The 13,360-nt window shown below is 43.6% G+C and overlaps 2 protein-coding genes across 4 annotated transcripts; both read right to left on the bottom strand.

Moving 5' to 3' along the window:
• Positions 1-439: 439 nt before the first annotated feature.
• Positions 440-6,700, bottom strand: rskrb (ribosomal protein S6 kinase related b). The gene is made up of 13 exons (XM_086097781.1): positions 6,458-6,700; positions 4,985-5,275; positions 4,827-4,910; positions 4,559-4,627; positions 4,381-4,450; positions 3,603-3,710; positions 3,439-3,479; positions 3,284-3,311; positions 3,017-3,106; positions 2,856-2,944; positions 2,643-2,753; positions 2,447-2,560; positions 440-2,059 (listed from the first exon to the last, which is right to left on the bottom strand). The coding sequence occupies exons 1-13, from the start codon at positions 6,479-6,481 to the stop codon at positions 1,889-1,891; spliced, it is 1,290 nt and encodes a 429-aa protein (XP_085953907.1). The 5' UTR covers positions 6,482-6,700; the 3' UTR covers positions 440-1,888.
• A 233-nt stretch (positions 6,701-6,933) lies between these two features.
• Positions 6,934-13,115, bottom strand: cct8 (chaperonin containing TCP1, subunit 8 (theta)). Of its 3 annotated transcripts, none has more exons than XM_086057760.1 (16): positions 12,959-13,115; positions 12,125-12,215; positions 11,963-12,042; positions 11,732-11,881; positions 11,432-11,612; positions 11,289-11,350; positions 11,075-11,212; positions 10,079-10,257; positions 9,865-9,931; positions 9,696-9,783; positions 9,505-9,620; positions 9,124-9,195; positions 8,875-9,039; positions 8,458-8,577; positions 8,223-8,343; positions 6,934-7,173 (listed from the first exon to the last, which is right to left on the bottom strand). In XM_086057760.1, exons 1-15 carry the CDS (start codon positions 13,016-13,018, stop codon positions 8,236-8,238), a joined length of 1,677 nt encoding a protein of 558 aa, XP_085913886.1. In that variant the 5' UTR covers positions 13,019-13,115; the 3' UTR covers positions 6,934-7,173; positions 8,223-8,235. The 3 variants fall into 3 exon arrangements, with proteins under 3 accessions (XP_085913886.1, XP_085913887.1, XP_085913888.1); XM_086057761.1 differs by having other exon boundaries at positions 8,227-8,343; XM_086057762.1 differs by lacking the exon at positions 8,223-8,343.
• Between the last annotated feature and the right edge of the window lie 245 nt (positions 13,116-13,360).

The raw sequence follows: 13,360 nt of genomic DNA, 5'->3' as shown, positions 1-13,360 counted from the left end.
GCTATCATCCATTTGAATAAAGGCAACTTTACTATTTTGTTTGTTGAATTAATTTGTTGTTTGTGTGAAAACTCTCAAAATAGACTTACACTATTAGGCTCACAATATGTAAAGTGCTTTGAGATAGGTTGTTTGAATTGGCACAACAGTATATAAATGAAATTGAAATCTGGCACAAGGTACACAAAAAAATCACATAATATTGTTTGTAAGAGACAGAATGTTTGTATTGGATGTCATTGTGCATGATTGTATGTAATCTCTCAACCAACGTGTCATAACAGTGACTGCGTTGGGCAATGGCTGTTGGGTAAGTCAACCTGCATGTTGAAATGTGATCCAACCAAGCGTTTCTCACAATCCCAGTGACAAAAGCATCACAATAAGCACATTTAAGGTTAAAAAAAAATGACTTATAAACATCTGAAACGCTCTTAGAAACTGTATAAAGAGTTGTTTATTTTTTTTAAATACATATATATAAATAAGCATTCTTGTAACAAAACATAAAATTCAGGAATATTTGTGAGGCATTCGGTACATTGCAACATACTGAAGGCGAGCGAGAATAGAAAAAGCTCTATCGGTCAAAACATTAAAGTGACGTTTCTACTGTGGTGCGATGTAGATGTAAAGTCAACGTCACTCAGAAAAACAGACTTCTTTGCACAAGTGACTGCACCGAAAACAAAATGGAGCATATTGTCTTCAGCTAGAGTGACCTTTCTTTGCGTAACTGTTGCGGCATATCGACAGGAATGTTCAAGTGCTTGAACAATAGCGCTTTACTGTTGTGCAAACACAAAACGTTTCGAAAGGTGCTCCTTTGGGGGGGTTGGAGGTTTCTCACTTCCAACGCAAGCTGATTCCAATCAACAGGATCGTTATCGGGCTTATGCAGAGCTTGCTGATGAGCTGATCATATATCAGCTGTGTTGGAGAAGGGCAACATGCAAAACCTGCAGGACTTCGGCCCATCGATGCCCACCTTTGCCTTACATAAAGAACACCGGCTTCAGAGTGGAGATGGTGCGTTTTGAGCCCAGGAATTCACCCCAAAATGATTCAAATCAAATGTTCAAACCAAAATGAGTGCTTGAGACGCTTTCGCGCATCCTGTGAGAATAGACTTGTCCAATAACTTTTGGGTCGATGAGTGACACTTGTGCCAGGGGCTTGAAAAAACAACACATTTTGGGGGCAGGCTACGGAGTGTGAGTGGGGGGAGTTATATACACATTTACAAAGGGGATTTACGCACTTTAAATAATTTGTGAGCATTTGGGCATGCTGAGGACCTTAAAAGGTTCATTTATTCAGGGTTCAATTGGGAAAAATTCCCTATTACTGTAAAATGGCTGCTTTCAAACCAAAATGTCTGACTTCCAGTTCAATTTCATGAGTGGTTTCTTTGAGACTTTTTCGCATGTCCTCTTGGTGGTGAAGCTGGTGTCAGGGGCAAATTTTTATTAATCTTACCAGGGGGCACTTTGGGGTGAATTTGATGGTTGTCATATTGGAAATTCCTAAAATTCACTCATTTATACCAGGATATACTTTAGTTTACAGGCATGTTGAAGAAAAAAAAACAGGTTAATTCAGGGCTCATTTGAGCAAATTTCCTACAGTCTTAGTTTATCCAATTATGAGGCTTGGAATTTGCCTCAAAATGGCTGCTTCAAATAAAAATATCTTCCTGACTTGAATGTTGTGAAAGGGTAAACCTGATAGTGAGCGTAGTGTAAGGCCACATAGTAAACAACAATGGAGGCCGTGTTTCTTCTTGACATGTGACCATTATAGGTATGGACCAACCATTGTGTCAATAAAAACCATGAAAAGTCTGTACCGTACTGATGCAAGCCATCATGATTGCTGGAGTTTAGAGTCAAACAAACACCTCCCTACGCGGGCCGGCTTCTTGCAGCTGTGCACCAGGCGTGAGTGGAGGACTAAGTAACGAGTCGTACTCGAAGCCTTTGAGCGGCTGCAGTGAAAGCGTGAGGCCTCGGCGGGCTTTGGCGGCGCGGTCGGGGCGCTCCCTCAGCTCCATAATCACCTGTGAAGAGGGGCCATATCACAATGGATTTTGTCACTTGAGCTAGCGTTTTGTTTAGGCTAGTCTGCTCGCTAATACTATTGATGAGCCTCATTTGAAGGTGGTTTGTTTGTGTTGAATGATTGAATTACTGATCACAATCGTTTATGTGACATGGGTTCATGATTGTGTACATGCTGGAAGCATGGTGTCCATCATTTGTGATCCTTTCCAATTGAAGTGCTTTGCCGCCATCTTGTGGCAATTATAAGCAAGTATAAACCACTTCAGGATGGGCAACAATCATTCCCCAAAAAATTTAACTAGAAGTATTGTGCATGTTTTTCATCTAATATGTTGGTTGTCGCCAGTGAGATACTTGAGTCCCATTTTGGGGGGATCAATTACCTCCACAGGGTGGCGCTGCAGCAGGTTTTGGTCAAAGCTGAGCCCACGGAAGAAGGTCTGGCGTTGGAAGCGATCCAGGGTGCGAAGTCGGCGTGTGGGCATTTTGCACAGCAGCTGTACAGAGAAACTGCATGAGTGTGCGAAAAAATCCAGGATGAAGGAAGTTGCTGTTTTTCAACTGTCAAGGGGTTCTCACCTCTGTGATCAGCATGGCCAGTGGGGGGCTCAGGTTAAGGGGCATTTCGTAGGGGAAAGACCTCACCCTCCTCAGCATGCCACAGTGGTCCGGCTCCGGAGGCAGGGGGAACTGAGGAGAAATTCACATTGCATGCCAAGCATCATTGCTATGCTGGATTTCAATGACCAGCTTGGCTCATTCTCTAGTCAGGAGTTTCCATGATGATGTCACCTTGCCGGTAGCCAATGAGAACAGCAGGATTCCAAGCGACCACCAATCGGCTGCGTGGTTATAGGGGCCGCCGCTCAGCACCTCGGGGGCTGCGGTGCGGACAGAGCGTGTTCACAACAACGTCCTTTAATTCATACCTCATGTATTTAAATGTTCCTCACCCATGTATTGGATGGTGCCGCAGATGGTGAAAGCCCGCCCTCCTCGCTCCAGGCGACGGGACAAACCAAAGTCAGCCAGACGGAGATGTCCTGGAACGCACCATTAATTCTATTGAATCATTTTAGCTGACATAATTTTTTCCCCACGCTCCATCGCTGTCATTTCTATTGATAAGTACAAAGCAGAAGTCAGGGTGTCCTCGAGAAGGTTCTGGAAGTCTGGAAAATGGCACTTTGCTGCCCTCTGCTGGACATGTATTGACTCACCATTGTCTGTCAACAGGATATTCTCCATCTGGAAGGAAATGACAGACATTTATTAATCTATGTTCTGTAGCGTTTGTCCTCACTAGTGTGGCAGATAGACTGGAACCGATTCTAGCTGACTTTGAGGCAAAAATAAAACCATCTCCGTTTCATACCTTCACATCTCTGTGGATGACACCAAAGTCATGAAGAAATCCTACAGGGAAAAAAGTGACAATAAGAACAAACTTGCACCACATTGACTCATCATGGGAGCTGGCCTTTGCCTTAATTAGACGTATGTCTTCATAATTACTCCAAACAAGACTTTTGAACTCACCCAGCGCGCAGCCCAGCTCGGCGGCAAACACCCGCACCGTGTTCTCGGAGAAGAGTCCGATCATCTGCCAGTAGGTGTACAGGTCGCCCGTGCCGCAGTAGTCGCACACTAGAAGGCAGAAGACGTACAGTCAATACACGCACACATTAAACAATTACTTCATCATTCACCGGGTGAAATCCCAGTTAACCTCCGCAACACTAGGTGGCGACAATGCTCCTCTGTATCATAAAAGCTGTTGTTAATTACAGTGAAAATAGAAAGTGTACGCCCCTGCTCAAATGCCATTTTTTTGGGCTTTACATGTTCATTGTGCGCACTTTTTTCTACTTCAGTTCGAGTCCTTGTATTCATTTCGGTTAATGTGAATAACTGTCAAAAGAAATATCGCATTACAGTAATCATAGGACGCATCTCACTGAAACTCAGGTGGTGTGTGCGTTATGGATGTGATTCCCTTAGTCAAGCACAAAAGTAGAGGATAGGGCAGTGGGGGGAGGGGAGGAGGGGGGGGGTTGCTGAAGTCCAGAGGGCCAGTGTGCTCTTTTTCACAGAGTGGGGGAGCAAAACTAAATAGGTCAGACTTTCTGAGTCACTGGATAATTGGACGTGGGGGGCAAGGGTAAAAGCGGAAGAAGTGGAGGCAACACTGCACAATTTTCCAAGCCTCAGGATTGGGGAGGACTGTTGGTTTGGACGTGAGGAGTGTATAGTGAGGTTGAAGTGGGGGGTCTTTGGGTGGGGGCTGAGGAGGTTCACTGCTCTGTGGCTGACTCACTAATGTAGAGGTGGCGTTGCGTCTGCCAACAGTCCTGCAGGTCGTGGACAAACGGGTGGCGAATCTGACGCTGCGGGCAAAATTCAAATAGTTGTGCCATCGCTCGCGAGTAGACGCTAAAACTGGCGGGGAATTCAAACGTTTCTCCCTGATGAGAAATTGTGAGCGAAATTCTCACCTGAACTATCACCTCTTCTTTCGACTGCTCCAGCACGCCCAGTCGGAGGATCTCAGATTTAGGTATTACCTGCGGACCAGCACAATGACCACATGTCACTTCCATCTTCATATTATTAGTATATGATTTGCTTTAATCAAATAATTGAATAAAGGTATCTTGCTTTTTTTCAGTTAAGCAAGATTTATTTTCATTTGACATCATTGGTTGGCGTCTTTTTACATTTGACAGCTACGAAAGTTTTCAGCTATTAATTATTGAGACCCACCTTGACAGCATATGTTCTCTGTTTGGTTTTGTCCTTCACCTTCAGGATGGGTCCAAAAGAACCTTTGGCGATGTAACCTAAAACCTGATTGAAAAACCATCAGTCACATCAACACAAGCACACAAAGGACAGAGGTCCAACTTGAAATAGGCATCTACCTGAAAGTGCTCTTCTCCCGGAACAGCCCTGTGGGGGAACTCGGGTAGGAACATGGCGACGAAGCCCGGCAGGCTCCACTCGGATCTCAGTTTTTCAGGGCCCACGCCCGCCAGCCTCAGGACGTGCTCAGGGATGTCGGGCGCCCTGCCTTGGAGCATGCGCCGCCGACCCAGGCGCAGAGCGGGCGGCGCCAGGCGGCACAAGGTGCCGGGCAGTGACAGGCCCATGCTGGACAGGAAGCCACGCCAGCCTGACGAGAGGGGCTCTTCCTCCCGGCCATCAGTCGGCTTCTGGTGGAGTTTGGGAAGTCATTAAAGAAGTGTAGCAGTGTGGCAGATAATATCTCCTAATACAGATGCAACCACATTCATAAGATGATGCTGGTAACACTGCTTTTGGGTTTGGCTTAATAGTGCTCACCACTGGGTTTCGATCTCAACTAGTGCAGCCAGTGGTAGAAAAACGTGTTGTAAATTAGCCCAACTTTAGTGGGGGGCTTGCTCACACATAACATTTCAGAAATATTCAAATGAATATTTACTTGGTTGCTTAAATTCACACTTGATGGGGGACCAAAAATATTTGTAATATATAGGTAGAAAGATTTAAAAGTACATTTTGCATAATTTTCCCTTTCACCTGAGGGACAGGCGTGACGTCACAGCGAGTCGTTTGAGCCGCCATTTTGTACCAGGGAAAATTAGCTGTTAGCCTATGAACAGCAAATTGATACAGTTCAACAAATCAAAGTGAAAATGCTATTTTAAATACAGTACACCCAAATGTTGCTGAGTACTTAAATGTATGGACTGGTAAACTAAACAAATAATTTTAGCAATTGAAAAGTGGCTCTAATGGCGATGGATTGGGTGAAGTTAATAAGAGGTACAGGTGCGTGTTATTCACAAGTTGCCTTTTTCTCAATGGCTGTAAAGGAGTAATAATTAGAACTGCTTCGAACAAAATTTATGAGTATTTAATAGCAGAGGACTTTGTAAAGTGTAAACAATATTTGATGGAAAATTGGCGGACGAAAGCACAAAGTTCCCGGATGTTTCGCTTCATACCCATACGATTATAAACGTACCCCTGTGCTGGATCTAACAGTTTTCATGCTTACTTTAGATTTAACATTTTTAATCACTTTATATAAATTGGTAAGAGCTGTCCGCGGTGTCAGATTATTCGAAACAGCTCAACTAGTAAACCTCTAAGTGGTTTGTCACGTGACTACCGCATGCCTGTGGGCCACGCAGCAGATGTGTTGTGTGTGTAACGGAGCATGTCGGATGCAATTATCGTGCCTCCTGTAGTAACATACCTCAAACTACCGTCGTTGCAGTAAACAACGTCCCGTAAACCACTCTCAAAAACGAGTACTCGTGGGCCGAATGATCGCCATAGAAACAGGAACCCCCCTCGATCACCAACGTCATACCGTCCAAAAATGCCCCCCCACCCCTCACGCTTACCTTCTTGCTGCTGTCGGCCCCCATTTGCGTGACAGCACACGCGAACGCGCCTCATCTGTGCCGTCGCGCGCCTCCGGAACCTTCTCGATCCAAAACAGTTTTGTCAACCTCGCGTGCCGTGGGAACAAACGTCGCTTTCTAACGATAATCTTCCGCAAAACGGAGCGAACCGCCGTAATATGGCGTCATTAAAAAAATAAAACAAAATCAGGTTAATCCTGGGTACGCGTGACGTCTCCCCGATCCGCCCATTTGCTTGTCAGCCAATAGGAGCGCGTGCACCGAGGGACTGGTCCAAGCACCGCCCACTGGCGTACCAAATTAGGGCATCGGATGTACAGACAGTCAATTTCAATTAACATCGATTTAGAATGCCGAAAGGGATACATAATTCACAAGGAACGACAAATAATGCATTGCGTAATGTTCTATAGTTCATTACAAGAATAGTGTAAAAAAAAAAATCACAATGTAGCCAGATTTGACAGCACAAGTGCCTTTTATTTGCGAGGAAGAACATTAACCAGTGCCGTCCGTCCATATCTGTTGACTGCTGTTGAGAGGACTTTCTACAAAATAAACGAAACTGCAGAGCTTTAAATAAACAAGTAAAAAAAAAAAAACATGAATGTAAGAGGGCATAATCAGTCTTCCTCATCGAAGTCCTTCTTGCCCTGTGGAGGTTTGGGCCCCCCTGCTGGTTTGGCCATGATGATCTGAAAAAGGAAAGCAAACAGAAGCACAAATCAATAATGAAATTGCCTTCGCTGAAGTGCCGTGAAGTAGGTCTGAGGAAGGTAACGTGTATTTGGTCACCATTCTTACTGCTCTTCTCACTATGGCCAACCATTCTTTTACATTCTCCAATAATCACCAAATTATTGAGCAGTTTCCCATGGTGTCGACACAGTATCGGGGTCATTATAAAGCACTTTTTTAAGGGGGAAAAGGAACCTTTTCATGACTCAAGGTGATGATTTATCAGGGTAAGGTATCAACTAGAGCGGAGGCCACTATTTCAGGAAATACATGTGGGAACTGAACGTCACGTCACATGATGACTCGTACAAAACACGACCGTTCAGATGTTGAGGACAATTTTTCAATGTATGGCACAAAAAAATATATACTACTGGTTGCTCAACTGCAGAATTTTTTAAAATATTTTTTTTTTGGGTCATATGTTTAGCAGCTGCACTATATGAGGTCTACAAAACGGTATCAAGAAGTGACACTGTGTTGTTTTCATGAAATATGGCAGGACATCAGCTTTACATTTGTCATGTCTGCGGAAACCATATTATACACACGGATGGTATCAGGTGTCGTTAACCACAAAGTGGTCTGTTACTCAAGGCAGATTAAAAACCGAGGCTACCATTTGTGTAAATGAGGCCAATTAAAGTCCCTGTAGAGAAGAGAGAAGCTGAAGTGAGGTGTTTATTTTATTGCAAGAACTTCCACATCAATAAAACGCAGTGGTTAAGGATGTATCAAGATACGGCGTCAAAAAATAAATAAAATCTGCTGGTGACGTGCAACAAACGTTACTCAACACAATTTTAGTAATGAGGTGCACTTCAAAGAAACATGCGCATGCAATCACATCATCGCATCTACTTGGGAGTGAATTCATTCCGCAACACACACTTGACGTGACTGAACGTTCTTGTTGTTTTCAAACGCATTTACTAAAGTTAGTAGTGACAGGCAACGTTTCACCCGTGAGCAACAAAATGAAACCACACACGTTTCTAGGACCTACTGACTGTGCGCTCCTAGTGGTGTGTTTCAAACTTATCGGGCTCCTCATCCAAGTCGTCCTTGTCCCAGTGGCCCCTCTGCTTAGGAGCCTTGGGTCCCCCTGCGGCCTTAGCCATGATGATCTGGGTCGTACACACACATCTAAGCTAACCTGCTAAACAAAAACTCTGGCCCGGACGCAAAAGTGGCCAATGTTTGCGTCTGTTGTGGGACAAAAAGCGCATCGAATGCCGTACCTGGTCCACTCGCAGTACTGTGATGGCGGCGTTGGTGGCCAGTTTGATGCCCCAGTATTTGACCAAGTACGGCTCCAGGATACCGGCCTCGGCCACGTCCTTCACCAAGGGGCCGTCTCCCTGGAAAAACGATACAGTACAATAAAGTCAGCAGCAGTAGTTAGCTGGCTTTACCCCTTCCCACCCCCATTCAAAGCATGCAGCAACATTTCACACCCGTTTACTATTTTACTACAATTTTTCATTTAAAAAATGCAGATTGAATGTTTGTGGGCATTTTTGACTAATATTTTGTGTTCACCATAACCGGAGCCCACTGGACTGGATTTATATATTTTGTAATTTTCATATTTGCCCACAGGATGGCGCAATTCTTTTGTATTCCAATGTTAATTTCTCCTTCGTTTTGCGGCCCACCTCAATATCAAAGCCTGCGTTCTTGTTGCCCTCGTGATGTGCCGAGTACATCTTGGAGATGAGCTCGTTGGCCTTCACGCCAGAGTTCTCCGCCAGGGCACGTGGCACTGCCTCAAAGGCGTCAGCAAACTTTTTGATGGAGTACTGATCCAAACCAGGACAGGTCTTAACAACAAGGAAGAATAGAAAGATATCAATTGATTAAGAATGTTTTTTTTTTTTAAAGGAGTTACAAACCAAAGAGCGTACCTCTCCGAAGGAAGTGATACGATTGGCCAGCTCGATCTCAGTGGCTCCCGCTCCAGGAAGCAGACGGTTGTCCTGGAAACAGTGAAGGGGAGATCAGAGAGAGCGATTAAAAGGGAACATGTTATGGAAAATTGACTTTTCAATTGCCTATACAGCAAGTCTTTCTGAATTCCACCGGATTGTGATATCACGTTACTAATTTACAGAATTAGTAACGTGATGTTGAATAACTGTGTTTACTAAAATTCTTAAATCAATTGAGGTATTTTATCAAAGGCAGAAAATTGTGAAGGAAATTTTTTTTCTTTTCGTTTAAATGTTTTACATCCCATTCAATAATAAACATTTACCGAATTATCTCCTACACATGACACCACTCACCCTAACGAGGACCTTGAAGGTGTTAACTCCATCATCGATGGCTCGCTCGATGTCGTCCATCAGGTTGTCCGTGGAGCCTCGGACCACCACGGTGGAGATGGTGCCGTCTTCTTTCTCTAACCCATTAAGAACAAAAACGTTTAACTTGAAGCTTCGATCACGGGAGACACTGACACAGAGAATTGACGCACCGTGTTTGAAGACCACTACTTGCGTGTCGCCCACCTCCGTCAGGTAAACGCTGTCGCAGTGACCAATCTCCTCAGGGGTAGGTGCAGTCTTATAGACCAAACAAGAGTGTTAAAAAAATAATTGTGGTGTTACTTTTGATACAAATGGACAAGATGAGGTCACACTCACCAGCCTCGGCAGAGCTATGGCTCCAACCGTCTTGCATAACCTCCTCAGGTCCCACTTGGAGTTCAACCTGAAAAGGCACACAAACGTTACTAAAAAGTGGGAAAAATTTCTCAAAATAGTCATTTTAAAATTAAAAATTGAGTCCCTTTACACCCTCCATTTTGCTTTAAGAATGCTTTGTTTGCAATGAAAAATATCATTACAATCGCCTTACCGGACCACCATCAGCTTGTACTTGTTGGCGTAGTGCAGCGCCATGTCGGCCACCTTGCCGCCCGTCACCACCACGTTGGCGCCGGCCTCCTTGATGGCCTTGACTTGGGTCTCCATCATGTCCTCCTCGCCCTTGCTGAAGTCCATCAGCTCCTTGGCGTTGTTTATCAGCACTGTGCCCTGATGGACAGACCACATTTAATTGATTGAGCATTTATTGCATTCGTTTGGGAATGCAGGAGGAAACCGGACTATATGAAAACATGCAATCGATAACATTGTCATTTGTTTTTATTAGGGGTGTCAGACGATTATTATATTTTAGTTGTCATTAATCGCACGACTTCAATAGTTAACTCACATTTAATCGCACATTTTATATCTGTTTTAAATGTACAATTAAATGTACAATCTTTTTTTTTTAAGTTTCATACTCTTGTTGCTGTACTCTTGATTTTTTTTAAACTAGTACAAATATGGCCGCATCTTTTAGTCGATACAGTAATTTCATAGTAATTCATAAAATTTAAAATATGTACTGTACTGTACTGTAAAGAAACAAGAGTGATGTTGATTTGTGTTAAGGTCATTTTCTGCCACTAGATGGCATAACTGCATTTGTAAGACTGGTGACAGCTCAGTGCAATTTCCCTTTCATATTAAGAGCTATTTAATATCTAACATGAAGTAACTTGTGAAATTTAGCAAATTTGTAAAATTGTAAAATAACACTTGACCACAATATATGCATTATTATTAATTTTAATACTGATCAATTTTGACGTGGACATGTCTGCTACATTGCGACTGGAATTCCCCAAGTACAGGCTTTCCAATTGAGGGGCGCCCGTTGAAAAAAATGAGTGGCATTAAAGGAACTTTAACTTAACTGCAATTCAATTTAATCTAGTTTTTATGATCTCCATTACTTATGTAATAAATGAAGAACTAAAATCAAGTACCACAGCATCCGCTCTTCACTGTACGGCTCACTCACCTTGGTCTCAGTCACCATGCAGTCAAAAGGACAGGAGAAGACGGCGATCTTGGCGTCTTTCACCGACGTGACGTCTCCCTCTGCCTCCTTTTTGAACACCATACCGTGCAGCACTGAGGACGCCGTCACGCCACAACCCTGACAAGAAAGAGGTAAAAAGTCAAGGAGGCCTAAAAGCAAAAAATACCCAATACACACATTTAAGGACACTCACCAGAATCTTGCACACTCGCACGTTATCCACATTGAAGCTGCCGGACTCTGGGAAGATGGACACTGAAGCAGAAAGGAAAAAGAAGACGTCAAAAGGGGATAAATCGAGTGGCACGTTGTCGAGAGGGGGGCGCTGGTGCTCACCGCAAGCCTGTGCGATGAGGTTGGACAGGAAGTCCTCGTTGCCGTACTGTTTGCTGGTGACGGCCGTGCGGATCAGTGCCGAGGCTTCCTTCAAGTCGTGGAGGTTCTTGGCTGATGAGCACACACAGTCGGGCAGGAGCTCCAGTGCCTTCCGGCACGCCTTCTCATAGCCTTCAATAACCTGCGGACAAGCCATTTAAATATTTGGTTATGTTACAGCCTTATTCCAAAATGGATTCATCCTAGACATTTTGTCACAGACATATGCATGTTAAGCCCCCGGCATAAACACAAACATACCTCCGACACGGACAGGCCCATCCGTAGGAGCTCCTCTGCCTGTTCCAGCAGAGCGCCGGCAAACACCAAGACAAAGTTGGTGCCATCACCCACCTCCTGCTCCTGCATGTGGGACGCCATCACGATCATTTTGGCCGCGGGATGCTGCACCTAAAAGGTTACAACACAGAGATCGGACTCAATCGACCGATGATGTCACCGAAACGGCGGGCTCAAACGCTGGTTGCCAACCTCCAGCTCTCTGAGGATGGTGGCGGCGTCATTGGTGACGAACAACTTCTCCAAGTGGTTGATAACCATTTTGTTCATGCCTGAAAAAAAGGGGCACGGGGTCAATTAATGTCCAATGATCATTTACTGTAATAAAACCAAGTGATTGGGACAGGTATGTACCGTTGGGCCCGTAGGCCGAGCGAGTGGTCTGCGAAAGTTCCTTACAGGCTCGGATGTTGCGATAGACTGCCTCTTCAAGACCTGAATAGTGCTACAAAATATGTCATATTTACTAATGGTGAATACGCTGCAGGAAACTTTATTGGAGTATTGTCTTAGCCTTCTGGCTTGTTGCAAATGATCATTACGATATCAGTTTATTTGTAAAAAAACTAGAAACAAATAATATTTTCCAAAGATATTTTGAAAATTTATTTTCTTGAAGATAAAAAGAAGATATTAAGGAAGTATGTCAATAGGATTGTTTTCTTGGGGAAAATGTCACAGATATGGGGTTTTTTTCTTAGGAAAAACAAAGTATTTTTAATCTACAATGGTTTTATTGCCAAAACATTATCAAATACTTTTTTTTTTTACAAAAAAAGAGGTTGTTTTTTTATATAAAGTACCACCTTTTTTTTGGGGGGGGGGGGTGTAGTATTACTAGAATAACATCTTGTTTTCATTTTAACAAGTGGACTTAAAAGAAAAAAAAATAGCTTACTTAATTTTCCATTAGCATTAGCACAACTCATGACAGCTTGGCTGTCGTATCAACACTAATATGAACAAATATGTACTTTCACAATATACAGACATGACAGTTAAATAACTTAAATATTGTCCAGATGTAAACATCATCCCGACTACCTTCCAGAACTTTCTCTCCTTTCTCAGCATGTGATTGAAGGTACGTGCTAACGAGGCGGCTAGAGCTAACTAGCTAGCACGTTGGTTCACAACGAGTCACGAGAAAGGTGAAAGTCTCAACGTGAAAGCTAAATAGAAGCTCACCTTAGCACCATCCTTCAACATTTGGGCAAAGCCAGGAGCTTTGGGAACGTGGAGAGCCATAGTTGGTTTTTTTGCGGCGTCACAGTGTGGAGAAAGGAGCCGCGGCGTGGACAGTACAAAGCCTGAGAGAGAAAGGAAGGGGCGTAGTTTCCCCTGGCCAGGCGTCGGCCTTAAGACGGCAAGCGATAAGAGACAAACTTGGCGAAGATACAGATGTGAAGAATAAGAGTAATAAGACTAATTGTGATGATCAAACTTAAGACATTAATTTTGTTTAATAAAATATATATTTACTATTATGGTAGGCCACTGTAACATAACGCATACTTTTAACACACTACACTTCCACAGGGAAATTTAAAAAACAAAACGGTAAATTGACTAAAATTTATTGCACATATA

This window comes from Leptonotus elevatus, chromosome 16, assembly GCF_054856555.1.
Source record: "Leptonotus elevatus isolate MCC_2025b chromosome 16, RoL_Lele_1.0, whole genome shotgun sequence".
NCBI lineage: Eukaryota > Metazoa > Chordata > Actinopteri > Syngnathiformes > Syngnathidae > Leptonotus > Leptonotus elevatus.
Note: the sequence above shows the minus strand (reverse complement) of the source record. Positions and strands in the feature narration are given on the sequence as shown.

Bases quoted from the DNA above. Each gene is read 5' to 3' on its own strand.
- rskrb (XM_086097781.1), bottom strand. From the start codon at position 6,481: ATGGGGGCCGACAGCAGCAAGAAG. The intron at 4,628-4,826 runs GTGGGTCTCAAT...GCTGGTCCGCAG, and splicing joins AGAGAACATATGCTGTCAAG to GTAATACCTAAATCTGAGAT. The intron at 2,945-3,016 runs GTGAGGAACATT...TCCGCACCGCAG, and splicing joins CGGCACCATCCAATACATGG to CCCCCGAGGTGCTGAGCGGC.
- cct8 (XM_086057760.1), bottom strand. From the start codon at position 13,018: ATGGCTCTCCACGTTCCCAAAGCTCCTGGCTTTGCCCAAATGTTGAAG. The intron at 11,351-11,431 runs GTGAGCACCAGC...TTTCTGCTTCAG, and splicing joins CCTCATCGCACAGGCTTGCG to TGTCCATCTTCCCAGAGTCC. The intron at 8,344-8,457 runs GTACGGCATTCG...TGTACGACCCAG, and splicing joins CAGTACTGCGAGTGGACCAG to ATCATCATGGCTAAGGCCGC.